General features: G+C 41.5%; 1 protein-coding gene across 3 annotated transcripts in view; it reads right to left on the reverse strand.

Annotated features, from left to right (window-relative positions):
• Window positions 1-16,171, reverse strand: part of LAMP2 (lysosomal associated membrane protein 2) — a 43,261-nt gene extending 27,090 nt beyond the window's left edge. For 2 of the 3 annotated variants that reach the window (XM_032757545.2, XM_032757546.2), the window contains exons 1-3: window positions 15,934-16,134; window positions 3,083-3,201; window positions 1,791-2,004 (exon numbers count right to left, since the gene is read on the reverse strand). In XM_032757545.2, the coding sequence (XP_032613436.1) occupies window positions 1,791-2,004; window positions 3,083-3,201; window positions 15,934-15,997 (397 nt within the window). In that variant the 5' untranslated portion in view covers window positions 15,998-16,134. Of the gene's footprint in view, window positions 1-1,790; window positions 2,005-3,082; window positions 3,202-15,933 lie in introns of all 3 variants that reach the window. The other variant, XM_032757544.2, reaches the window with a different exon arrangement.
• Window positions 16,172-27,486: the final 11,315 nt, after the last annotated feature.

Raw genomic sequence — 27,486 nt, forward strand, 5'->3', positions numbered from 1 at the left:
GTTTTACATGAGCTTATTTACTTCTGGTTCTTTCGAACAGGATCTTTTGATATCCTTAAGTCCAAATGAGTTATTAATCCCCAGGTCTAGGCAACTAAAGCCCATCTACCTGTGTTTCTGGGATCAGAATGAAACACTATCTGCAAAGAGCTAAGCTACTACAAATACCACATTAACTCAATCTCAATGGGCAGGGGGAGAAAGAAGAGAATTATATCCCTAACAAAATTAAAATCTTGACCGGGTGCGGTGGCTCACGCCTGTAATCCTAGCACTTTGGGAGGCTGAGGTGGGTGGATCATGAGGTCGGGATTTCGAGACCATCCCGGCCAACATTGTATTTTTGTCTCTACTAAAAATACAAAGATTAGCTGGGCGTGGTGGCACGCACCTATAATCTCAGTTACTCAGGAGGCTGAGGCAGGAGAATTGCTTGAACCTGGGAGGCGGAGGTTGCAGTGAGCGGAGATCAGGCCACTGCACTCCAGCCTGGGTGACAGAGCGAGACTCCAGCTCAAAAAAATAAAATAAAATAAAATCTCTACACTCTATATCTTCAAAATATTTTAACATGCATTTCAGTTCTGGGAATTACTAGAATGACCTGCCAATGCTTCCCAAGTTCACTTTGACCTGAAACTGTCTTAAAATAACAGCAAATGTTGACTTTAGTCTCCCTTTATCCACGGTTTTTGCTTTCCCTGGTTTCAGTTACCCATGGTCAATTGAGCTCTGAAAATATTCAATGGAGAATTCCAAAAGTAATCAATTCATATGTTTTAAAATGTACGCCATTCTGAGTGCATGATTAAATCTCTTGCTGTCCCGCTCTGTGCAACCAGGAACATGAATCATCCCTTTGTCCAGTATATCAACGTTGTCTACACTATCCATCCGTTAGTCACTTAGTAGCCATCTCGGTTATCAGATAAGAAAAAACATCGCATTTCCTGTATAGGGTTCAGTACTAATTGCAGTTTTAGGCATCTACTGGAGATCTTAGAATGATACCCCCTGAGTGTAATGAGGGACTACTACACCTTTAACTAATCATCATTTACTTTTCAATCAAAATCCAACCTAAATGATAAAAAGATTTGAACAAGAGGCATTTCTCCTAGTCTCAGGTTACTTAACTTTTACACATTTAAAATAGCTATTAGTAGCCAGGCGCAGTGGTGCATGCCTGTAGTCCCAGCTATTCAGGAGGCTGTGAGGCACGAGGATCGCTTGAACCCAGGAGTTCAAAACCAGCCTAGGCAACATAGTGAGACCCCCCCCCGCCCTGATCTTGAAAATAAAGTAGCTATGAGTAAAGCATTTTCTCATTCATCAAACCTTTGTTTCATGCACACTACTGAATGAAATCAATAATAGTTAAGTATATGAATTCTGCAGGTCAATAGACTGCTTCAAACACCAGCTCGCCCACTTACTAGATTGTGTGATGTTTGGAAAAGTCATTTAATCTTATCAAGCCTCATTTCCTTTACCTGTAAAAATGAAACAACATCTACTTCCCAGGGTTGCTGTTAAGAGGGATGCTGCAGGTAACACACCTTGGATAATACCTGGTATACAGTAAGTCACTCAAGCAATGACAGCAAATATCATCAGTATGTTGGATGGTATCATATGTGCTATGCATGGGGTCAGTGGGAGGGGTATAAAGACATGAAGTTTCCATGCTAGTTAGGAAGACAGACATTCATAACAGTTCTTAAATTGTTTACATTTTTATCATTAATAAAAAGCAAGAGAACATAACACAAATCCATTCTTAAGGTTACCTTTATCTTCAGCATCAGGAAATGTTGTGTTATCACCAGTGTTGTAGGAAAATGAGATGCTGTCAATTGAATAAGTAGATGCCGCCTTGGTAAAATTCGCAGTCCAGGAAAAGCCAGGTCCAAACTGCACTGCTATTTTGGGACCATTCTGATCATCCCCACAAATGCTTCCATTATATGTCACAGTGCCACGGTCTGAAATGGTTACAGTTTTCTAAAAGAAACAGAAGTTTGGGGGTGAGAAACAAACAGGCAGCAAGGAACACCAAGCATTTATGTAGGGCATGCCACTTCAGCCTAAATCATACATTCTCCGTGGCCAGGTAGCCCTTTGCCTGGTTTGCTGTGTAAACCAGTCCCTGATTCTTCAGCTACATACCACTCCTCTGGGTAAATTCGTGTATGTCTAAAAAGAAAAGGAAAATTGGCTTGAGCTGCTGTTCTTAAACTGATTTTTTTAAAAATTAGGTTGTAAGTAGTGAGGACCTTAACAAAAAGAAAATAAGGCAAAGGAATTAAGAGGAGATGTCAAAAAGGGGGAGATTTTAGTGTTAGGTTGGTGCAAAAGTAATTGCAGTTTGTGCCAAAAAAAAAAAAATCGCTTAGTTAGGTTGGTGCAAAGGTAATTGTGGTTTGTTCCTTTAATGGCAATTACTTTTGTACCAACCTAAGCAAGCGATTTTTTTTTTTTTGAGGTAGAGTCTCGCTCTGTTGCCCAGGCTGGAGTGCAGTAGCATAATCATGGCTCACTGCAGACTCAACCTCCTGAGCTCAAGCAATCCTCCCGCCTCGGCCCAGCAAGTGGCTGGAGGTACATGTGTGTGCCACCATGCCTGGCTAATTTTTAAAAGCTTTTTGTAGAGATGAGGTCTCACTATGCTGCTCGGGCTGGGATCAAGCAATCCTCCTGCTTTGGCCTACCAAAATGCTGGGATCACAGGCATGAGCCACCACGCCCAGATGGGAAGCTACTTTTTAAAAGGGCAAGCTTTGGTGCTAGTACATTTTAAACACTTTACAGAAATAGTTAGACCTGAACACCATATAGTCGTCTTCAGATCATTTGCCCTTAATCAAGTCCTACAAAAACTCCCAAGAACCAATGAATCAGAAGAAATATTCATTCTAACACTAAACAGAATAACTTCCGAGTGTGTATGCTAAAAAAAAATCCCAGAGTTTCAGCATTAAGTCAGTCAACGTGGAATTTCATTTGTATACATGTATCTAAAGGATAAAGTCAATTAAATTCCTACTATAAAACTCAAAGAAACATTAAAATATATACTTACATAAGTTTTATTTGTAGTTTCATAGCGTACTGTGAAATTCATCTGCCATTTTGCATAAAGGCAAGTGGCTTTTTCTGAATCTGTCAAATTAAGTTCCAATGCATAAGACTGCACAGCTCCTGGATTTATTTTAAAAAATAAGATTTTAAAATTGTACTACAAAAATTAGATAAATTAAAAACAAGCTCTATCCACTACTGAAGTTCAACCAGCTCTAAAATGAAACAAAAGTATTTTATATCTATATATACACATATATACATATATATACATACACGTATGTGTATATACATACGTGTATGTATATATATATAGTATCCTGCTGACTGTTTTTCTTTGTATTTTTAACAGAATCCTATTGATAAAAAAGTTGGCATTATCCCTTACCAAAAGAATGGTTAGTAGACCTAGGATGCTTAGGTCATGGCTCAGACTGGTGACATTTATTTGCCTTTTGCCTTCAAATAATCATTTCCACATGCATTTATACCTTACTAGTTTTGTTTTAGGCAATTGCAGTTTGCTTGTTAGGACTTGCGATTTTTGCGGTAAATGAGGTAAGAGGAAGCCTGGTAGGGGTGTAAAACTTCTCTCAAACCAGCTGGTGAAACATTCACTGCAAAAATAATGATAGATCTGATATTCTATCATCTTTTTGCTTTAAATCCTGTTGCAAGCTACATAACCTATGACACATGGATGTCTTCCCAAATGATTTTATTCTGAGGTGATCAGATACTCTTTCTGAGTATCATGTAACCAAGGAAGCAGAGTTGCAAAGGGCTGTTAAATCCATAAGAAAAACATGAATTCTGATAAATGCAAAGTTCATCACTGTTTCCCTTTAAAATCTAATTGATAGAAAGGCTGATGAATTTTTTGACGCAAAGTTATCTCCTAAATTTTCAACCTGCTACCTCTTTAGGCAGAGAAATGTTACAGAGACAGAAAAGCCTTGGAACTTTTCAGCTAACACGGTTGATCTTCTACACTTAAACATAGAAACATTATCTATTAAACTGAAGAGCCCAAGGACTAAAAATACTAATTCAGAGGAGAAAAAATATCCCAGCAAACATGCCAGCAGCATCAATATTGGGCAACTATTTAAGGGATTTTCTTCACTGTATCACACATTACCCAAAGGGTAAGCTGTTTCCTGTTAAGATACTTGCATACTCTTTAATAATATCTGAGCAATCCACTGTCATCTACAGGTACAGACTTGCTATAGACTAGAGAAAAGGGCTAAGAGGAATATCAAGAAGGTGTGCCTCAGCAACAGCTTTCAAGTTGTATAGAAGAGCCTATCATCATGCTCTGGAGATCTGGCTGCTTTGCAAGCCAGAATATTATACTAAAGCTTGTGGTTACTGACAGTGACTAAATGCATTGGCTAAGGCTCAAAAAGACCTTGTGAGGCCTAAGTAGGTTTTATGATCATTCTTTTCTAAGTACAATACAGAAGGGAGCTGTCATACTTACCGATCCAAGGCTCCCTGCCGTGGAGCCAAGAGCTCCAACTTACAATTTTAATGAACTGGAGGTTTGCTTTTTATATGCAGTCTTTTCTCGGTCTTGTTTAAGGTCTCTAGCTTTAGTATATTATTCTCCTTGTATTCAAAGCATTCAAAAGTATTGAAAATAACCAAGAAAAGCCTCACATGTATTAATCATTTTCTTTCCAAATATGTTAGAATAACAGGAAGAAGACCATGTAAAATAGTAATAGCATTAATGTGTCTTAGGGTGTGAGAACTGACGTTTTATGAAACAGAAGGTAGAGGTTGTAGTTCAAACGTATCACTTAAAATCAAATTCAAGATAGTATACCTGGTGGCCCGTAAACAAGAGCTGAGAAACACCCCGAAGATTCTGGCACACTCTGTTCCATTCCCGTCACAGCCTTTCTGCCTGGGAGTGCAATTCTTTCCACTTCTTGGTCTCCAACTCTAACTGCACAGGGACCACTTTTACTCCATATCTCTCACCTCAAACTCAGCAATTCCCAAACTAAAATTCATTCTTCTGCTTCCTCCAAACTGGGTCCCTCCTCAGCTTTGCTAGCTCTAAATGAAGAGTGGGACCAGTCACTCGAGCTCAGTTTCAGAAATAGCCTCTACTTCTTTCTCTTCAAGAAGTCCTATTGATTTTTTCCCTTCAAATCTTCTCTTAAATACAATCTTTGCCTTTTATTTCTACTCCCAATCTATCACCCCACACCTAAATTATGACAGAAAATGCCTAGATACTCCTAGAAGTGCTGCCAGATTAACAATCCTTAAGTACCATTTCCTTTTAGGATACTTTCTTGTTCAAAAACTTTTAGTGGCTCCAACATTCCCATATGAAATTTAAATTCCTCTGCCTGACTTTCAAAGTAATCTTTAATCTTGTCCCATCCTATTCCTTCAACTTTTCTCAAACTATTTCCCCAGATCACACCCTTTAATCCAGTTAAACTTGTTTCCACTGGGCTCAAAAATGCCATACTCTATTCAACCTCTACCCTGGGCTTCTATTGTTCCTAACACTTGAAATCTACTTTCTTCTATTGGCCTAAATGCTCACCTCAAAGATGGATTTTCCTCACTTTTTGGCTGCCCCAAATCTGAAACACCCCTTGTCCCCTTGTTACAATTTCTGGCAGAAATCACCACCCACTATAAAAGCTGAAAACACTGGATACTTGCTTTCCCAGACTCCCTTGCCGTAAGGAGGACCACTCGTGCTAGGCTCTGCCTAACAAAAGTATCCATCCCACACTTTGAAAGGAGGGCTGCAAATGGAGCCAGGAATGGAACAGGGAGGGAGGCAGGTGTGGAGTAGCAGAAGCAGGATCAAGCTCCCAGGCAACAAGGCCAGCAGAGCAAGCTTCAGTTTCACACTTGGCAGTGGTAGTGCAGTTCAGCGGCATGATCTGGGTTGTTGAATCCTGAACTGGGATTTGGTATATATAGCCAGGAGCACCAGAAATTCTGAGTTACCCAATATATCCCTTTAATAAACATTTGATATGTAACATATGTACAGAAGCAGGCACAGTATAACAGATGTAAGGGAAAAGTGCACATAACATTAAGTCCACAGCTCAAATAATTTCACAAATCAAAACCACTTGTGTTAAGAAACAGACCATTAACAGAACAGGTGCTGACCCACTGCACAGTTGAAAATCTGCATATTATTTTTGACTCCCCCAAAACTTAACTACTAATATCCTACCGTTGACTGGAAGCATTACCAACAACATAAACAGTCGATTCACACATATTTTGCATGTTATATATGTATTACATACTATGTTTTGAAAATAAAGGTACAGAAAAGAAAATGTTAAGAAAATCATAAGGAGGGCTGGGCACGGTGGCTCACACCTATAATCCCAGCACTTTGGGAGGCTGAGGCAGGCGGATCACTTGAGGTCAGGAGTTCGAGACCAGCCTGGCCAACATGGTGAAACCCCATCTCCACTAAAAATTTGCTGGGCTTGGTGATGGGCACCTATAATCCTAGCTACTTGGGAGGCTGAGGCAGGAGAATCGCTTGAACCTGTGAGGTGGAGGTTGCAGTGAGCCGAGATCGCGCCACTGCACTCCAGCCTGGGCAACAGATACAGACTCCGTCCCTAAAAAAAAAAAAAAATCATAAGGAGGAGGAGGAAGAGGAGGGGTTGGTCTTGCTGTCTTAAGGGTGGTAGAGGTGAAATAAAACTCATGTATAAGTAGATCCACACACAGTTCAAACTTGTGTTGTTCCAGGGTCAACTACACTTCCAAAGCCCTCCTTATTTCCCTTTCCCTTCCCAAGGGTTACTACTCCCTTCCCAAGGGTAACCATTATTCTGATTTCTAACACTATAGATTAATTTTATCCATTTTTCAACTTGATATAAATAAAATCATTCACTATGCTCTCTTTTGTGTCTGCTTTCTTTCCTCAATTTTAGGTTTTGTGAGATTCACCCATGTTATGCACAATTGCAGTCTGTGCTCACTGCTGTATAACCTTCTATGATCAGGTGAATACAGGCCAGGTAGGGTGGCTCACGCCTGTAATCCCAGCACTTTGGGAGGCCGAGGAGGGCGGATCACTTGAGGTCAGGAGTTCGAGACCAGCCTGGCCACCATGGCCAAATCCTGCCTCTACTGAAAATATAAAAATTAGCTGGGCATGGTGGCACATGCCTGTAATCTCAGCTACTCAGGAGGCTGATACAGGAGAATCGCTTGAACCCGGGAGGCAGAGGTTGCAGTGAGCCAAGATCACACCAGTGCACTCCACCAGCCTGGGCAACAAGAATGAAACTCTGTCTCAAAAAAAAAACAAAAAAAAAACTACTTATCTATGCCACTTCTAATGGGCATTTAGATAGTTTCCAGTTTGATTCTATTATAAACACTGCTGCAAACATTCTTGCACATATTAGTAAACACATGTATGTGTGTATGTTGGCTGTATATCTAGGAATGAAACTGTGGGGCCAAAGGGTATGCATTATATCCCAGTTCTTTTTAATACATTATTTTCTGCTTAAAATCAATCAGATTGTATTTCTCTTCCTTGCAATTAAGAACCTGGGCTGATATGCTATCTGTTTTTTCAGTAGCCATTTTCTCCACAAAGCTTTCTCTGACTATAAAAGCCCTCAAAGAGCAGTAATAATGCATATCCCATTTCAGTATATTTTATATTATCCTGAATTATTCAGTTATTTTATAGCAGTAAATCCTGTCCCTCCTACTGTCATAAGCTCCAACACAGCAGTTTTCAACTGTCACTTCATAACAAACTGGTGTGCCATGGTAAATTATAGTATACAGTAAGTAATTTGTTACTAATAAAAAAAGTACCAAGTCTTGAATGAATGATACATATGGATAGATTCAAGATTCCCTTTAGATAACATTTCTGTCACTCATTTGAACAGTATGCTCCCTTGATCAGATGATCTGATCTATGCCACAACCCCTAGCAGTGTGTCTTTTATATGAATGTCATCTATCATTGGTGTCACAGTAGGGGACACCATGTGTATTACTTTTCCTCTATCTCCTATCATTCCAAGTAGTGCTGAATGCATATTAGATTTTCAATAAATACTGATTAATTATATCAAGGTGAAAACACACTACAATAGGGACCCAAAACATAGCTTAATCTAATTACAGAGAGGCCAGTCCTTTAGCTCTTCCAAATCTTTTTTTTTTTTTTTTTTTTTGAACATATCAGTCTTCTGGATATTCCCTCAAACCCCATGTTGGGTTTCACCTCAATAAATTTTGACATGGATTTCAAGCTAGGAACAGAGCTTTTCCCAAAAGGTAAGTTTACAGTTGAAATATTTACACTTTGTTAAAAAGTATCTAGCAAGCAATTTCCATCCTTACTGTGTTTGATTTTACAATACCCAATTTTTAAAAGGCTTTATGACATTAAAAAACCATAGATGAATATATTCTAGAGTGTGTAATTTTAGAGCTGAGAGTTTATTCTCTAAATAAAAGAAAAAGGTATGCCTCAAAATCAGCGTTCTCAAAGTCAAATATCCTCTCAATCCTGTTTTCCAAAAAGGTCATTTGTAAATTCTTTTAGAATGCAGACCTTCGCCGGGCAGTAGCTCACACCTGTAATCCTAGCACTGTGGGAGGCCAAGGGGGTCAGATCACTTGAGCTCAAGAGTTCAAGACCAGCCTGGGCAACATGGCAAGACCCCATCTGTACTAAAAATACAAAAGAATAGCCGGGTGTGATGGTGCATGCCTGTGGTCTCAGCTACTTGGGAGGCTGACGTGGGAGGATCGCTTGAGCCCATGAGGCAGAGGTTGCAGTGAGCCAAGATCACTCCACTGCACTCCAGCCGGGGGAATGGAACAAGACTCTGTCCAAAAAAAAAAAAAAAAAAAAAAACAAAACCTCTCACAGAGAACACAGACCTTACTTCCCCAAGTGTATGACAATGCAAAAAGTGGCTAGGTTTTTGCAAGTCTATTTGACCCAAAGTATAGCTGAAAACATATAAACACACAAAATTGGGGTGGGGGAAGAACATAACATTAGCAATAAAACAAAACCAATAAAAAGAAACCAAACAATGATCCAAGATATAGTGGATTGATTATATAATGAAGTGATTAAGAGTCCCCATTCCTGGAGTGGAAGAGCCAGAATTCAAATCTGGCAGTCCAACTTCCTAGCTGTGAGACTTTGGGCAAGTTACCCTTGTTTAGAATTATAATGCGTATTTCTGCAATAGGTTCTTTTGGCCGGGCGCCGTGGCTCACGCCTGTAATCCCAGCACTTTGGGAGGCCGAGGCGGGCGGATCACGAGGTCAGGAGATCGAGACCATCCTGGCTAACACAGTGAAACCCCGTCTCTACTAAAAATACAAAAAAATTAGCCGGGCGAGGTGGCAGGCGCCTGTAGTCCCAGCTACAAGGGAGGCTGAGGCAGGAGAATGGCGTGAACCCCGGGGGGCGGAGCCTGCAGTGAGCCGAGATCGCGCCACTGCACTCCAGCCTGGGTGAAAGAGCGAGACTCCATCTCAAAAAAAAAAAAAAAAAAAAAAAAAAAAAAAAAAAAAAAAAAAAAAAGAAAGCATATAAACCCTTCAGAGCTAAAAGAAATTTGCCAAACAAGTTAGATACCAATTTACAAGTCTCCTTTTTAGTAAACACAGCACCTAAAGGGAACCTTCCCAAGTTTTAGCCTTATGTTTACTTTCACCATATTAAATTCTGGACTCTTGTCCTCAAACTCATGAATTTAGAATGATGTTGAGCAAAAGGTCTTTTTAAAACACAGGACACAGAGGCATACAGTACCTATTTATCTTTGTTTTCTATTCAGAGTGATGGTTTTCCTACAAGTTTAAGTCAGATTAACTGTTTCTCCTTTATAATTCCTAATAATAGGCACACTCATTGCATTCAGTTACTTTATACTCCTGCTTTTTGGTAAGTTTCTTAAAGCAGAAAAGCAATATGATTTTAAAGTAAGAATGTTGAACACATGAAAAAGAGTATTAAAAGTTAATAAAAATATGTTTTTAAGCTATAAAATGACTTAATTTGTTAAGGTCAGAGAGTGGGTAAGGAAACAAGATTCAACACTACTCAACTAATGGAAAGTGCTTATTGTTGTGCAGTGTTTGGCACACCTCCAGAATTCTTTCACAATGCACAGCAGGATACCGACAAGTACTTATAAAGTATACTTTTGGGTCTGAGGCGATCTCTGATCACTTTAATAAGAAACTATGATCAGAATGCTTTTGCACTACAGAAAGAAGAGCAGCCTTCCTGCATCAAGGGTCATTTAAATCAGCTCCAGTGCTGCGAAATAATCCTTGGTTACAGACAAAATCTACCCAAAGATAGAAGAAAGCTGTTCTTTTGGGACATATTTGAGTATCTATAACCCTATCAGATGTGATAATCTGATATTTGGGACATATTTGAATATCTATAACCCTATCAGATACGATAATCAATGACTAACAAACTAATCTGGTATTTGGGACATATTTGAACATCCATAACCCTATCAGATGTGATAATCAATGACTAACAAACTAACGACAAGCCTGTCCTTTCTTATCTTCTAGCTTGACTTCTGTTTTTTTGTTTTTTTGTTTTTGTTTTTTTTTTAGGGTTCAGAATTTTTCAGTCCTTTACAGTATCTCTATTATAACTAGAATAATTTGGCAGAACCTTGAAATCAAAGTTATCAGTTAAATGAAATGTGTTAAGCCTATAGAAAAATCTTAGTGCTTGTTTTCTCTCAGAGAAAACCTAACTTTGTGAAAACCTAACTCTCCTCACCAAGGAACTCCTAATTCTCCATATTACCCCCTTCAAGACTATGGAGGTATATCTGAAGGAGTACAGGTAAGAGACGAGCATTATTATATGGGATTATACGTTAGTAAATTACTGTATAATTATCCGTACTGCTTAGCACTGATCTTGAAGTTTTCAATCCAAAAGAACTTCTTGCAAAACATCATTTAAAATTCATGGAAGAAAAAGGAAACTAAATGAGTCTAGTTTACCACCATATCCCTAGTGCCCACCAATGAATATCTTCAACAAAAATTCACTAAGGGTTAACCATGTACCAGACCCTATGCTAGGTAGGCAATGGGAAGTAACAGTACATAAGATAGTCGCTGCTCTTAGGAGACTGCTACCATAGGAGAGACTTGACTAAAACTAGGAGGAAACAAAAAAGAGTGGAGAATAGGCTAGTAACCTAAGATTTTGGAAATGATAAGACTTATTCCCATTTCCCCAGATGGTCACATGGCTGGCCTCCTGCCAACACCCAGGTCTCTGCCCAAATGTCACCCAATAATGGAAGGCCCTCTGACCACATAATATAAAGAAGGATCATCCATCATCACCCATTCCTATCATCTACTCATTCTCCTTTCTCAATACCTGTGTAATTTTCTTCATAGTGTTTTTGTTTTGTTTTGTTTTGAGACAGAGTTTTGCTCTTGTCCCCCAGGCTCGAGGACAGTGGCATGATCTCGGCTCACTGCAACTTCCACCTCCTGGATTCAAGCAATTCTCCTGCCTCAGCCTCCCGAGTAGCTGGGACTGCAGGTGCCGGCCACCATGCCCAGCTAATTTTTGTATTTTTAGTAGAGATGGAGTTTCACCATGTTGGCTAGGCTGGTCTCGAACTCCTGACCTCAGGTGATTTGCCCGCCTTGACCTCTCAAAGTGCTGGGATTACAGGCGTGAGCCACCACGCCCGGCCTCTTCATAGTGTTTATCACTATCTGACATTATACTATTTACCTGTTGAGCTTTCTTCTCCCACTAAAATGTAAGCTCCAGGAGAGCAGGAACCTCATCTGTCTTATCCATTCCTCTGTCCCTTTCACCTAATATAGTGGCTGGGACACAATAGGCATTCAGTAAACATGTGTGGAAGGGAGAGGCTCCTACCAGTGACGTACACTAAGAATATTTCTGTGAGGTTTTTCCCACCCAGAAAAGACAAACCTAAAAAAAAAACCATTCTGAACCCTAAAAAAAAAAAACAAAAACAAAAAAAACAAAAAAACAGAAGTCAAGCTAGTTACAAGAATCAATAACCACAGAAGAATCCTGAAATCTATGATGTCACAAAAGGACCATAATTAGGCAATTATATAAAGAAAGGATTTTCACCCACTATCCACTTTAAAACACCTCTAAATCATATAACTTCTCTATAAGTTATCTGGTCAGTTACAATTCATCCAAATAAACACCAGCATAATTTAATCTCTATGAAAAAGAGATTAAATATATAGCCTCTAAGAATATATAGCCTCTAAGAATCCTTTTCTGTACTTACTCTAAAGCCGCTGTTTTTAAAAGGTTACGGGTGAAGCTGGGATAGAGTTATAAAGTTACAAAGTCAAACTGGCACAGCTAGAGCACTAATGCTAATAAGACTATAAATTTAGGACAGGTCCTCCTTCACTGGCACTCTGTACAGTACCCAGGCACAGTTCTAGCTACATAGTAGGTACTTTACAAATATTTATTGATCTAGCTACATAGTAGGTACTTTACAAATATTTACTGAGTTTTCAAAAACCTATTATTGATATCCATTTTGATATAGAAAAATAACTTGGGCAAAACCCACCAAGCAACTGCTAAATTCTTGAGAGAAAAAGCTATATGGGAGGACTTTGGGCTCCACACTGAACCAAGAGCCATCAGAAAATGCAGCTGTATAGAAAAATGGTTTCTATTTCATCCTGGAACCTCTTAAAAATCAGATCTAGGTATATTATTAATATTTACTTTTCCAAATCCTGCTCTGAACTTGGAGGCAATCTTGGAAATTTTCCAAGAGGAAGAATCTAGTTAGTCCTGATCAATAAATGGCAAACTAGCAGATGAGCTGATGGGTTCTTTTATGTGCTTCTTTTTGCATGTTTATTTTCTGCAATGAGTAAGCATTGCTTTTGTAAAAACAAAACAAAAAAGCTTTCATTAAAAAACAAAAAAAAATTTAATGACATGAAAGCCAACAAGTAGGACAACTATTATTTTTTTCACTTTCCCAAAACAATAACAGTGTTGTATTTGTGCAGAGATTCAATTGGCAGGGAACTACTGATTAACAGATGCCTTGGTCAGATGTGTTCTAGTCACTGATAAGGTACTTTCCATCGTAAACAATCCTTTCTTAGGGTCAGTTGGCCCTCAGTAAGTGCTCCAAGGTACAGTTAAGGCTTCGAATTAAGTATTCAAGCAAAGCCTGCCTCAAGGCCGCCTTTCAAAAGTGCTACAGAAGAGTTTCCTGCACGCTGTCAACAGTTGGGACTACATCAGGGATTCCCAAACGTTTTGGTGTCAGGACCCCCTTACTTTCTTATCCACTGAGGACTTCACAGAGGTTTATGTGAGTCATATGTATTGGTATTTACAGTATTAGAAATTAAAACTGAAAAATGAATAAAATATAAGAACATCAGAGTGGTGAGGTCATCACATGTTATGTAGCCACTGGAAAACTCTGCTGTACACTGGTGAGAGGATGTGAGTGAAAAGGACAAAGGACAAACACCTTCTTTTTTTTTTTTTTTTTTTTTGAGACAGAGTTTCACTCTTGTTGCCCAGGCTGGAGTGCAGTGGCACAATCTTGGCTCACCGCAACCTCCGCCTCCTGGGTTCAAGCGATTCTCCTGCCTCGGCCTCCCAAGTAGCTGGGATTACAGGCATGTGCCACGACACCCGGCTAATTTTTGTGTTTTTAGTAGAGACTGGGTTTCACCATGTTGGTCAGGCTGGTCTTGAACTCCTGATCTCAGGTGATCCACCCACCTCAGGCTCCCAAAGTGCTGGGATTACAGGCGTGAGCCACTGTGCCCAGCCGAAAAGGACAAATACCTTCTTAACATTATTCTGAAGTTTTGATTTCACAGACCCATGAAAAGGTCCTCGAGAGTCACTGAATTAGATAATCAAGAACCCTTCCGATACTATGGTTTTCGAGCAGGATTTATCAATGTTGGCACCATTGACATTTTCAGGAAGATAATTCTTTGTTGTCAGGGGCTGCCCTGTGCTTAGTTAGGGTGTTTAGCAGCATCCTTGGCCTCTACCCACTAGATGCTAAAAGCAATCCCCCAGTTGTGACAACCAAAAATGTCTCCAGATGTTGCCAAATGTCCCCTGGTTGAGAATCACTATTCCAGAGTGTTGATTTTATTCTGCTGAAATGTGATTTACAAAATGTATACCTCTCACTGCTTTCTCAGACCCCTAATATGTCTATTTCTTCCCCACTCCCATCTGGGTCTGTTCTTTATGTTATTTTATTAAGTCACAAATAGCAAGAACAGGTGGGTAGCAACAAGCACAGCATGAATCAAAGTCAGGAAGAGACACTCTAGTCAAAGTTCACCTTTAGGCATTAAAGTTGTTAGGGACCCACTGCCTATTAGGGCACAACACAATCAGCGAACATTCACCCAGCCATTTATTTATTGATTTATTTATTTTTATTTTTTGAGACAGAGTTTCACTCTTGTCGCCCAGGCTGGAGTGCAATGGCACAATCTCTGCTCATTGCAACCTCCGCCTTCTGGGTTCAAGTGATTCTCCTTCCTCAGCCTCCCAAGCAGCTGGGATTACAGGCATGAGACACGACGCCCGGCTAATTTTTGTATTTTTAGTAGAGATGGGGTTTCACCATGTTGGCCAGGCTGGTCTCGAATTCCTGACCTCAGGTGATCCACCCGCCTCGGCCTCCCAAAATGCTGGGATTACAGGCGTGAGCCACCGCGCCCGGCCCCATCCAGCCATTCTTAGGCCCTGGTAACAACCCAATCCTTAGCAAGTTGTCTGCCTGCTCCCTGCACCCCCAAAATATGAGGTAATAGGCTAGCTGTGTGATGGGGAAGAAAGAAAACAAGAGACTCTGAAGGCAAAGAGGTAGTCTACCAAACTCAAATACTCCACCCCCAAAACTTCACATCTGGAAGGCCCTCCTAACTGAAACGTCTGGGGATATTTTTGTCAGTGTCTGGCTGGGAGGAAGTAGCAAAACTGGGAGAAAATTGACATCCTCAATACCTCCAAGTCAGATGTGCACTCCCCATCAAAGTTCCCACCGAACCCCTTAGTCTCCAGAGGTTGGGTCCAAGTTTTCTTTCCTGGAAATTGCCCCAGCTACCTTAGGTTCCTTCGCCCTTAAAACTATGACTACCAAACTCAAACCCAGCATCATTCCGAATCTCTTGAATCACCCTTTCTTCACAGCCTCAAATTCCAACCTTCAAAATGCCCAACCCTGCCCCTGCCCCTGCCCCTCGGGCTCTACTGTCCTATCTGTCCTATATGTCCCCCACCCGCACACTTCCCCCAAGCTACTCCAGGCAGGCATGGTCTCCTCTCTTAATTTCCTATCTCACCCCATAGTTTTTCCACGATCTTCAAAACTCTTCCCTGATCTCAGCAAACCAAGACTCTTCCTAATTGTCTCTGGCGCCCAAAATCTGCATGTACCACCCTCCTACGCTCACTCCTCAGTGTTTTCCCCAAGTTACTCTTTCCACCCTGACCCTCTCCACGCTTCACTCCTCCTAGCCTACTCCCTCGGCGTCCACCCCCCGTTACCGGCCCCTTCTTACTCTCCTGGGCCCTTCTTCCCCGCCATCCGTCGGTCAGGCCTTCTCTAGGTCACCGCTCGCCTCCCCGGGCCAACCGCCGCCGCCCAGTGTCAGCTGCTGAGCCTCTCAACCCCCTCCCCCTCGGACCAGTCTTTCAGGTTGTAGCTTTGAACTGGCGCCCCGGGCCCAGGCGGACAGACTAATCGGGAGGGCCCGACAACTCACCCAGGACTAGGCAGACCAGAACGAGCCCTGAGCCCGGAACCGGGAAGAGGCGGAAGCACACCATGACCCCGCAGAGCAGGCGGCGACGGCGGCGGCGGCACAACAACAGCTGCAACACCAGAGAAAAGGCTCGCTGGACCTGGGTCAAGAGCACGGATGACCACCGACCACAGCCTTGCAAAAGCCAGGAATCGGCGCTTCAGTGCGAGTCATAAGACTAGGGGCGGGGCTCTTTCTTGCTTACAGCCAATCTCCGCGCTTGAAAGCGGCGAGAGGGGTGGTGATGTAGAGGCCGGTGGGCGGGGCGACCACGCCCTGGCTTTTTGGTTCACAGCCCTTCCTATGCTCCTAAGAGATATGCGCGGACGGCATTTTCTTTTTCTTTTTCTTTCTTAATTTTTTTTTTTTTTATTTTACTTTAAGTTCTGGGATACATGTGCAGAATGTGCAGCTTTGTTACATGGGTATACATGTGCCATGGTGGTTTGCTGCACCTATCAACCCGTCATCTAGGTTTTAAGCCCCACATGCATTAGGTATTTCTCCTAATGCTCTCCCTCCCCTTGGCCCCCACCCCTTGACAGGCCCCCGTGTGTGTTGTTCCCCTCCCTGTGTCCATGTGTTCTCATTGTTTAACTCCCACTTATGAGTGAGAACATGCAGTGTTTGGTTTTCTGTTCCTGTGTTAGTTTGCTGAGGATGATGGCTTCCAGCTTCATCCATGTCCCTGCAAAGGACACGATCTCATTTTTTTTAATGGCTGCATAGTATTCCATGACATATATGTGCCACGTTTTCTTTATCTAGTCTATCACTGATGGGCATTTGGGTTGGTTCCAAGTCTTTGCTATTGTAAATAGTGCTGCAATAAACATACGTGTGCATGCGTCAAATGGTATTTCTGGTTCTAGATTTTTGAGGAATCGCCACACTGTCTGCCACAATAGTTGAACTAATTTACACTCCCACCAACAGTGTAAAAGCATTCCTATTTTTCCTCAGCCTCGCCAGCATCTATTGTTTCCTGATTTTTTAATAATTGCCATTCTGACTGGCATGAGATGGTATCTCATTGTGGTTTTGATTTGCATTTCTCTAATGATCAGTGATAATGAGCCTTTTTTCATGTTTGTTGGCCGCATAAATGTCTTTTTTTGAGAAGTGTCTGTTCATATCCTTTGCCCACTTTTTGATGGGGTTGTTTTTTTCTTGTAAACTTGTTTAAGTTCCTTGTAGATTCTGGATATTAGACCTTTGTCAGATGGGTAGATTGCAAAAATTTTCTCCCATTCTGCAGGTTGCCTGTTCACGCTAATGCTAATTTCTTTTGCTGTGCAGAAGTTCTTTTAATTAGATCCCATTTGTCAATTTTGACTTTTGTTGCAATTGCTTTTGGTGTTTTAGTCATGAAGTCTTTGCCCATGCCTATGGCGGACGGTATTTTCTAAGGCTAAGGAGAGAGGAGGAACTTTTGAGGGCCGTAGATAGTAGACTATTTCCGTTTTGGCTTCTTGACAAAGAAGAGAAAAATTTTGCGGGCACAAAAATGGTTGCTAGGCATCTCAAACGTAATACATACAAAAATAATACATGCTTATTCTCCGAACACTGTTGTTACCAATGCAGTTCATGCTGTGAGATGGACGAGGGAACCTAGAGGGTAGTATGGAGTCACGGACCATCAGAACAAGACATGATCTTGAAATTCACCTAGTTACAGCACCCTGTTCTCAGGTGGGGGAATTGAGCTCAGAAACAAGAAGCATCTTTTTTAAACACAGGAAGAAAAAAAATGAGAGAAATAAAACAGAAAGATAAAGGGGAAAAATAGAGATCATCTGTATTCCCACTATTAACATTATTATATATATTTACATACATATATACACACACCCACATCTATACTTCCAGATGTTTTTCCTATGTACATACACACAAATATTCTTTAACGAGTTCATACTAAGCATACTATTTGCTATACTTGATAGATGAACAGACAAAACCTAAAATATTCAACAGATGAAAGCATTTAAAAATCTCGAGTTGGAATAAAGCACTGATTCTCAAGTGTTAGTTTCCAAAAGAACCATCTGGTTTTGGGTTTTTTTTTTTTTAACATACAAATTCCTGTACCTCATTCCCCAGAGATTCTGAAACAGTAGGTCTGTGGCAGTCTTATGAATCTCTTCTTTAACAAACACCCCAAGTGATTCTGATTCTGTGGTCCATGGACCACACTTTGAGAAACACTGAAAGAGAGTTTCAAAATCATCTAGTCCAGGAGATTTTAATCTGGAGTTTATGTATGAGTTTAGACAGGATGGGAGAGGTGTCGGTGAATCCTCAGAAATTACATGCAACATTTATGTATGTGTATTTTTGTGGGGAAGTTTGTAGTTTTCACTAGTTCTCCAATGGGACCTGTGACTCCTTGCCCTAACCCCTACCCTAATTCAAATATTAAGAACCACTGATCTGCCCCACTATTGTTTGCTTTAATGTAATTAATTCCTGAAAGTGAGAATATTTGTCAATGAATGTTTACTACCATAGGTGAAACTAATTTGTGAACAAGTGACCCAACACAAGACTAATGAACACTGCATACAGTGTTAGTCATTGCCTTTAGCAAAATGTCATTTGACTGCCATCAGTGAGACTTGGCCGGAGCTATGTCCTGGGCATAGTGGTCTTCAGAGAACCCACAATTGAGTTGAGCCCTCTGAAGATGCCCCACCAATATTTCCTGGACTCTAGCTCTTCTCTCTCAATTGTAAATCGCATAACTTTAATGTTCAGTAAAACCCTAAGTTCTTTCTATAAGAAGAAACAGAAAAAAGAACATAGTGGAAAGAACGTTGGGTTGGCAGTCAGAGGAGTTGGTTGTGAGACACCACTTACTGGCAGTGTGACCTTAGGCAGGTCACTTCATCTGTTTGAACTTCTATATCTTTATTGGTAAAATGAAATAATGAGACTAGAGCTGTTTCTTGATCCTGGCTGCATGTTAGAATCACTTGTGGAGCTTTAAAAGTGGAAAATGCCCCTTGGTCCCATCCCTTGAGATTCTGATTCAGTTTGTCTGAAGTCAGACCTGGGCATGGTGTTTTTCTCAAAACTCCCCAAAACAATATTGGTGGGCCTCAGATGATCTCTAAGTTGGCATCAGGTTTATAATTCAAGGATTCTATGTGAGTAAATGCTCATTTATTTAAAATTGGCCAGGTGCAGTGGCTCACACCTGTAATCCCAACACTTTGGGAAGCCAAAGCAGGCAGATTACCTGAGCTCAGGAGTTTGAGACCAGCCTGGCCAACATGGTGAAACCCCATCTCTACAAAAAATTAAAAATTAGCTGGGGGTGGTGGCGTGCACCTGTAGTCCCAGCTACTTGGGGGCTGAGGCAAGAGGATTGTTCAAGTCCAGGAGGTGGAGGCTGCAGTGAGCCATGTTTGCACCACTGCACTCCAGCCTGGGTGACAGAGCAAGACCCTGTCTCTGAAAATATATGTATATATTTATATTTATATATAAGGATAGCCAGCCATGGTGGTGCACACCTGTAGTCCCAGATACCAGGGAGGCTGAGATGAGAGGGTCGCTTGAGCCCAGGAGGTTGAGGCTGCAGTGCTCTACGATGGCGCCACTGTACTCCAGCCTGTGCAAATGAGTGAGACCCTGTCTCTAACAATTAAAATAAAATACTGTCCCAATTTGTCAAATATCTGGTGTAATAAATTGTCGCCCTTTATCTCTTGAAGGTGTCATCAAATTAAAAAAATAAACACAGTGAAATACGAGCAGCTTTACAAGCGAAATCCACCCTCACCCCCATCACAACCTTTTCCTCAGGCAAATACAAATGCTGGCTCCTTGACTGGGACAGGCATCGTCGTGAGACACAACAATGTTTTGAAAGTTGTAGTTACATGCTGGGTATTTTGTCAGAATAAATAGGCTAAAAATTCTCAAATCTTTGTTTGCACTGAGCTTCCATACTCAGAATTGTTTAATGTTTTCTCCGAAAAACACTGTGAGAAAGATCTCTTTTCTTATACAGTCTCCCATTACCCTGCCCCAGATTGAAGGAGCTTTTCCTTGGCTTTCGGTGGTAGATGCAGATGTATACGTGAGACTGGGGTTAGTGTTTGAGGAAATCTGTGAGATCCCCTCTGATCTAAGCTTCACATAGGTTGACTTGATTGTTGATACTGCTGTATCTAGGGTGCTTTTATGTGCTCTCCTGAATATACCTCATACCACCCCAGTGCACGAACTCCTCAGCAGTCCCCCCACACTGTCCCCTACCATCATAGGTAGATTAAGACTCTTTTCAGCACCTTTGAGAGTGCATGACTTTTTGGCCAAAGAGCAGGAAATCATTGGCAAACATTTCCCTACATGTCAACATACTGAATGGTGTAAGAAATGATGACCCTATCAGATTTGGTAAATGATAGACAATGAAATGTGGGGATGAGCGGAGGAAATGAACTTAAAGGTGCAGAAGTTTAGAATGGAAGAATAATAAATAGTTATTAAATAAATGGGCTGGGCACGGTGGCTCATGCCTGTAATCCCAGCACTTTGGGAGGCCAAGAGGGATGGATCACTTGAGATCAGGAGTTCAAGACCAGCCTGGCCAACACGGTGAAACCCCATCTCTACCAAAAAATACAAAAATTATCTGGGTGTGGTGGCACATGCCTTTAAGCCCAGCTACTCAGGAGGCTGAGGTTCAAAAATTGCTTGAACGGGGGAGGCGAAGTTTGCAGTGAGCCAAGATCGCACCACTGCCCTCCAGCCTCAGTGACAAAGTGAGACCCTGTCTCAAAAAATAATAATAATAAATAAAAATAAATAAATGAGTGGCCCTGAGGTATTGGTGTCATCTATTTGCCACCAAAAATCTTTACTTTTTAAATTTGCATTATCCTTTTCTCTGCCCCGTTTTTCCTTTCCCTACTCATTCTTTTTTTAGTTTCTCCTACCCTCCCTCTTTTTCCTTTCTCCTTCTGGCATTTCCCTTTTTTTCTAGATAATACCTTTAATATCTACTGTCTGGATGACAGTATGGTCATCGCTCAACCCCACAGCGAGGTCACAGTGGGCTCAAGGGGCTGCCAACTCTTCAGCCAGAGTTCTCTGGATAAATGGAAACATGCCATTTTGAGTTGTTTGTTCTCCTGGCCAGTAGTATTCTCAGCCTCCCCTGCCAAAAGATCTGATCTAATCTGCTAAAACAAAATGGTTTATGCATTACAACCACTGGAGGGCTTATTAAAACGCAGATTACTAGGCCCCACTGTGAAGTTCAACAGCTCCGGGGTAGGACACAAGAATCTGCATTTCTAGCAACTTCCCTAGTGATCTGATGCTGCTGGTCTGGAGACCACATTCTGAGTAATGAGATCTCAAACTCTCAGTAGGGGCTCCCTGTCCTCTGGGGAATGGGATTAAGAGATGAAGGAGAGCTAGGCATGGTGGCTTACGCCTGTAATCCCAGCACTTTGGGAGGCCAAGGAGGGTGGATCACCTGAGATCAGGAGTTCGAGACCAGCCTGGCCAACATGGCGAAACCTCGTCTCTACTAAAAAAAAACAAAAATACAAAAATTAGCCAGGCGTGGTGGCAGGTGCCTGTAATCCCAGCTACTTGGGAGGCTGAGGCAGGAGAATTGCTTGAACCCGGGAGGCAGAGGTTGCAGTGAGCCGAGATTGTGCCATTGCACTCCAGCCTGGGAGACAGAGCAAGACTGCGTCTCAAAAAAAAAAAAAAGAGATGAAGGAGAAGAGATTTTTATTAACTTCTGCAGTAAAGTTGTACAACGAATGGATTTTTTTTGCAATAATGAGTTTTAAATTAATGTAAATTATTAAAAATCAAATCATTTAAAATGTTATGAGCCGGGTGTGGTGGCTTATGCCTGTAATCCCAGCACTTTAGGAGGCCGAGTCCGGCAGATCACCTGAGGTCAGGAGTTTGAGACCAGCCTGACCAACATGGTGCAACCCCGTCTCTACTAATAATACAATAATAATAATAATAATAATAATAATAATAATAATAATAATACAAAAATTAGCCAGGCGTGGTGGCGCATGCCTGTCTGTAATCCCAGCTACTCGGGAGGCTGAGGCAGGGGAATCATTGAACCACCCTGCCCCCCAAAACAAAGTTATCCAAAAAGCCATCGTTTCCCCTCTTTTGGACCCCAGTCCCATTGCCCAAAGTAACAACTGTTATTGGTCTTTCTTTTTTTACTCTGTGGAGAAAAATCATATATGTACCAGCATATATATTTACATTCTTTTTAAAAAAAATAGACAAATATGGTATTGTTTAGTGACTTACTTTTCTCACTTAGTGGCATATTTTGAAGATTATTCTTACAAATCTGTAGCTTTACCTCATTCTTTTAAAAGCCTGCATAATCTTTGTGTAGCTGTACTATAATTTAGAAACATAAAAAATATTCTTAAACACCTTCTCCTCAAATCTCTAGATCTGTCTGCAGCACCACCATGTGGTCAGTATAGGGATTGCATCATAGAACAACACCACTTTATTTTCTAGAGAATTTTAATAAACCATTTAGACTTATGTCACTGTTTTGAAAACTGGAAACGTGCCACAAGATAAGCACTGCTCATCTGGCCAGCAGTTGTGATGCTGAACTAGATTTTTGGAACCCACTCAGCCATCAGATTATTATTTATTATTTATTTTTTATTTTTCAAGATGGAGTTTCGCTCTTGTCACCCAGGCTGGAGTGCAGCGACGTGATCTCAGCTCACTGCAACCTCTGCCTCCCAGGTTCAAGCGATTCTTCTGCCTCAGCCTCCCGAGTAGCTGGGATTACAGGCACATGCCGCCACACCTGGCTAATTTTTTCTGTATTTTTAGTAGAGACGGGGTTTTGCCATGTTGGCCAGGCTGGTCTTGAACTCCTGACCTCAGGTAATCCGCCTGTCTCGGCCTCCCAAAGTGCTGGGATTACAGGCATGGACAGCGCCCGGCCAGCCATCAGATTATTATGCGATCTTAGGAAAGTCACTTCATCCCCTTCGTGCATCTGATCTCCCTCTCCACATACAAATTAAGACACACATCTCTCCCCCTCCCCCCAATTTGGAGGAAATAGAGACATAGCTGACAACAGGAAGTTGCTTCTTAGAAATTAAAACACTAGTTGGGGCCAGGTGAGGTGGCTCACACACCATTTACACACCAGTGTCACAATGATCTTCCTCAGATAATGCTTTTACCGCATCCTCCTCCTATTTAAAATCTTTTGATAGCTCTCTCTCCCTCTCTCTCCTATTATATTAACTCTAGATTCTTCTGCTTGGCTTTTGAGGGCTTCAGTCTGGTTCCTCCCTACCAAGCTGATCTTTTCACATTACACATTCTCTGCTCTAATTTGGCTGGCCTCCTTACTGCTGCATAAGTTTTCATTCACATTACCTCTGTGGCAGACATGGCTTGTTGCCTACCAGTTATTCCCCCTCCTTCCTTAGTAACAGAACCTTGATTATGTTACAGGTGACAGTGTGTTCCCCAAGAGGTGAATCACAATTGTTTCAAGCTGGTCATGCAAATTTTTGCTAGTGATGGACAGAGGGGTGAGTAGGTGACTTAGTTCTGGCTAATGAGACATAAGGAGAACTCTGAGGGAGTTTCTGGGAAAGATTTTTCCTCTCTGAAAAAGAGATGATCATGGAAAAGAGCTCCATCAATCTCTTGCTTAAGTTACTAGAGTTAGGATGTGATGCTTGGTGCTGTGGCAACCATCTTGGAACCATGAGGGGAGACATTGCCATTGCAATGAGGATGTCAAAACAAAAAGATAAAAATACTGATGATATTGTTGATTTGCTACACAAACTCTGGGACTGCCCAGCTCCCGATATCTCGTGAAGTGGTGCTATGGACTGAATGTGATTTCCCAAAATTCATATGTTGAAGTCCTAATCTTCAATGTAATGGTATTTGGAGGTGGGACCTTTGGGAGGTAATTAGGTTTAGACAAGGTCCTGAGGGTGGGCTCCCATGATGGGATTAGTGTCCTTATAAGAAGAGGAAGAGACCATAGCCCTCTTTCTTTTCAACATGTGAGGATAAAGCCAAGAAAGCAGCCATCTACAAACCAAGAAGAGTGCCTTCACCAGACACTAGATGTGCTGGCACCTTGATCTTGGACTTCCAGCCTCCAGAGTGTGAGAAATCAGTGTTTGTTGTTTAAACCATCCATTCTATAGTATTTTGTTATAGGAGCCTGAGCAGACTAAGACAAGTGGACTAGTAAATATCTGTAAAAGTTTAAGCCACTGATAATTCGGGGATTTTGTTACTTGCATTTGAAGTCATCTGAACTAATACTGTACTCTTCATCCAGGAAGCTGTCCATTTGTTCCACCATCAATTTAAATACCGAAATGTTTTCAAGAAGCAGCTCAAACCCTACCTGCCGGCAAATTATCCCCTGACCACTGAAGACCTCACTGATCTCTTCTGCTGAACTTCTGAACTAATATTTAACAGGTGTCCTGCAGCTTGGTACTTCATTACATTAAGCTTTTGTGGAACTTTTCACTCTGGTTTCTCCCAGGTTTGCCTCTTCAACTGGGCTAAGTTTCTTGAGAACCATGCCTTCTACTACTGTAGTTTGCCTCTGGTACTGCCAGCAGTGCCTAGCATTGTGCCACACAGCTACTGTCTCTCAACCTTCTTTGTCTGAAGAATAATGGTGGCAGTTGCTTGGAATTTTGAGTGCCAAACAAGAGGCACCTCGGTCTATTCTCACAGTAAGTAACTTTTAACTCTAGGACATGTAATTCGAAGTCCAAAGTAAACAGATGACATTTTTTGAGCTGAAAGGGTTTTATGAGATTTGACAAATTGTTCAGTAGTATTAAACCCTCAAATCTATACTGTGCAACATATAAATCAGTGCTTCTCAATAATGGTTGCACATTAGGATCACCTGGGTAATGCTTTTAAACATACAGATGCCAGGATCTCACCGCCAGAGACTCTGACTTAATGAATTAATTATTTTATTTTATTTTATTTTTAAGATGAAGTTTCGCTCCGTTGCCCGGGCTGGAGTGCAATGGCGTGATCTTGACTCACTGCAACCTCCGCCTCCCGGGTTCAAGTGATTCTCCTGCCTCAGCCTCTCGAGTAGCTGGGAATACAGGTGCCCGCCACCATGCCCAGCTAATGACTTAATTAATACAAGGTGTGTCCTGAATGGCAGCAGTTTTTAAGAGGGCGCCAGATGATTCTAATGTACAGCCAGGGTTGAGACCCAGTGCTGTAGATCACTGTGTTGATGTTCTAGGGCAGGGTTCTTAAACTCCGGTGTCCATAAGTATCACCTGTGTTTTATACAAAAATGATGATTGCTGAACCCCACTACCAGAGAGTCTAAAGGCTGGGTGGGACCCAGGGGACTGTATTTTTAGAAAAACAGTCAGGTGATACAGATATATGTGGTATGTGGGCCACACTTTGAGAAACTCTGTTCTAAATGCACTTATACTTAGAAAATTTTGTAATCTATTTTTTACTTGCTTAAGCAATTATGGTTGTCTGCCTTACAGAAAGGAAAAAAACAAGATTTGTTTAGATTAAACTGATGATTCAAACTGAAGGACAATGCTAATTTCCAGTGTGCTAGAAGTGAGTATAAGTATGGAAAAGAAAAAAAAATACATTTTAAATGACAGAAACATTTTCATGAAAATTAAGTGAGCATAAATTTTGCAAATGATCCAAATTTAGGAGGGCAAGCTAGTCCACAGATTCAGATTCAAATGCATGAAGATTTCTAATTATCTGGAACAGGAACAGTGGGCCCAAACCAGTGAGATGAAAGTGAACAGGGATAAACATAAAATCTAGTATTAGGAGCTTTAAAAAAAAATCTATCTCACAAATACAAGATGGAAGAGACCATATTAGCAAAAACTCATGGGAAAAAGATCTGCAGGATTATATTACTGACAAATTATGAATCAACAGTGTGACTTTTTTTTTTTTTTTAAATGAAAGTGAGCCAGGCATGGTGGCTCACGTCTATAGTCTCCAGCACTTTCGGAGGCTGAGGTTGGTGGATAGCTTGAGGACAGGAGTTCAAGACCAGCCTGTCCAATATGGCGAATCCCCAACTCTACTAAAAATACAAAAATTCTCCAGGCGTGGTGGTGCACACCTGTAATCCCAGCCGCTCAGGTGGCTGAGACATGAGAATAGCTTGAACACAGGAGGTAGAGGTTGCAGTGAGCCGGGATTGTGCCACTGCACTCCATCCTGGGCAACAGAGTGAGACTCTGTCTCAAAAAAAAAAAAAAAAAAAGTGAAAAGTACAAGCTTGGGCCACTTAGGTAGAAAGCTCAAGCAAGCAAGTCAAGGGAGATGATATCCTAATGGACTCTGCCATGGAGTTATATATCCAGTTCTGGGTTCCACAGTTACAGAAGGACATTAACATACCAGAGAGCCTCCAGGATAGAGAGACCAGAACTGGGGAGGCTCTGGAAAATCTTCCCATGGGGACATGCTCAGGCTGGAGAACAGAATCTGTCTTAGCAGGGTAGCTAAGGTAGGTCTTCAAACCTTTCTTCTTCAAACCTTCTTCCTTCTGCCCTGTGTATGATGAATACAGGGCAGAGTGAAGAAGATATTTTCTAGAGCTCTAGAGAGCAAAGTAAAAAGGATAGTTTGTCATTAAAAGCAGCCAGGGTTCAGTTTAGTAGAAAGGGAAAGTTTTTAACAATGAAATCTTAAAAAGTAGTAACTCATAATTATTCGTTCTGAGACACCAGAAGTGTTGTTTAAAGAGAAGCTGAATTGAGCATTTGTCCAGAAAATATGAGTTTCAGTATCAGAAGACAAGTTAGATACGATGGCCTCTAAACACTCTACCAACTTGAATCCCACAGCTTTCTGAAATTTCTTGTGCCTCAGTAGTAGTTAGAGAAGAAATTTTACAGTAAATTGAAATACATGGCTGGGTGCAGTGGCTCATGCCACTAATCTCAGCACTTTGGGAGGTCGAGGCAGGAGGATCACCTGAGGCCAGGAGTTCGAAACTAGCCTGGCCAACATGGTGAAACCCCGTCTCTACTAAAAATACAAAAATTAGCCGGGCGTGGTGGCACACGCCTGTAATCCCAGCTACTCAGGAGGCTGAAACAGGAGAATCACTTGAACCCGGGAGGCAGAGGCTGCAGTGAGCCAAGATCACACCATTGCACTCCAGCCCAGGCAACAAGAACAAAATTCCATCTCAAAAAAAAAGAAAAAAAAGGCCGGGTGCGGTGGCTCACGCCTGTAATCCCAACACTTTGGGAGGCCAAGGCAGGTGGATCACGAGGTCAGGAGATCGAGACCATCCTGGCTACTGCGGTGAAACCCCGTCTCTACTAAAAATACAAAAAATTAGCTGGGCATGCTGCGGGTGCCTGTAGTCCCAGTTACTAGGGAGGCTGAGGCAGGAGAATGGCATGAACCTGGGAGGCGGAGCTTGCAGTGAGCTGAGATTAC

Source organism: Hylobates moloch, unplaced genomic scaffold (genome assembly GCF_009828535.3).
Source record: "Hylobates moloch isolate HMO894 unplaced genomic scaffold, HMol_V3 SCAFFOLD_7, whole genome shotgun sequence".
Taxonomy (NCBI): domain Eukaryota; kingdom Metazoa; phylum Chordata; class Mammalia; order Primates; family Hylobatidae; genus Hylobates; species Hylobates moloch.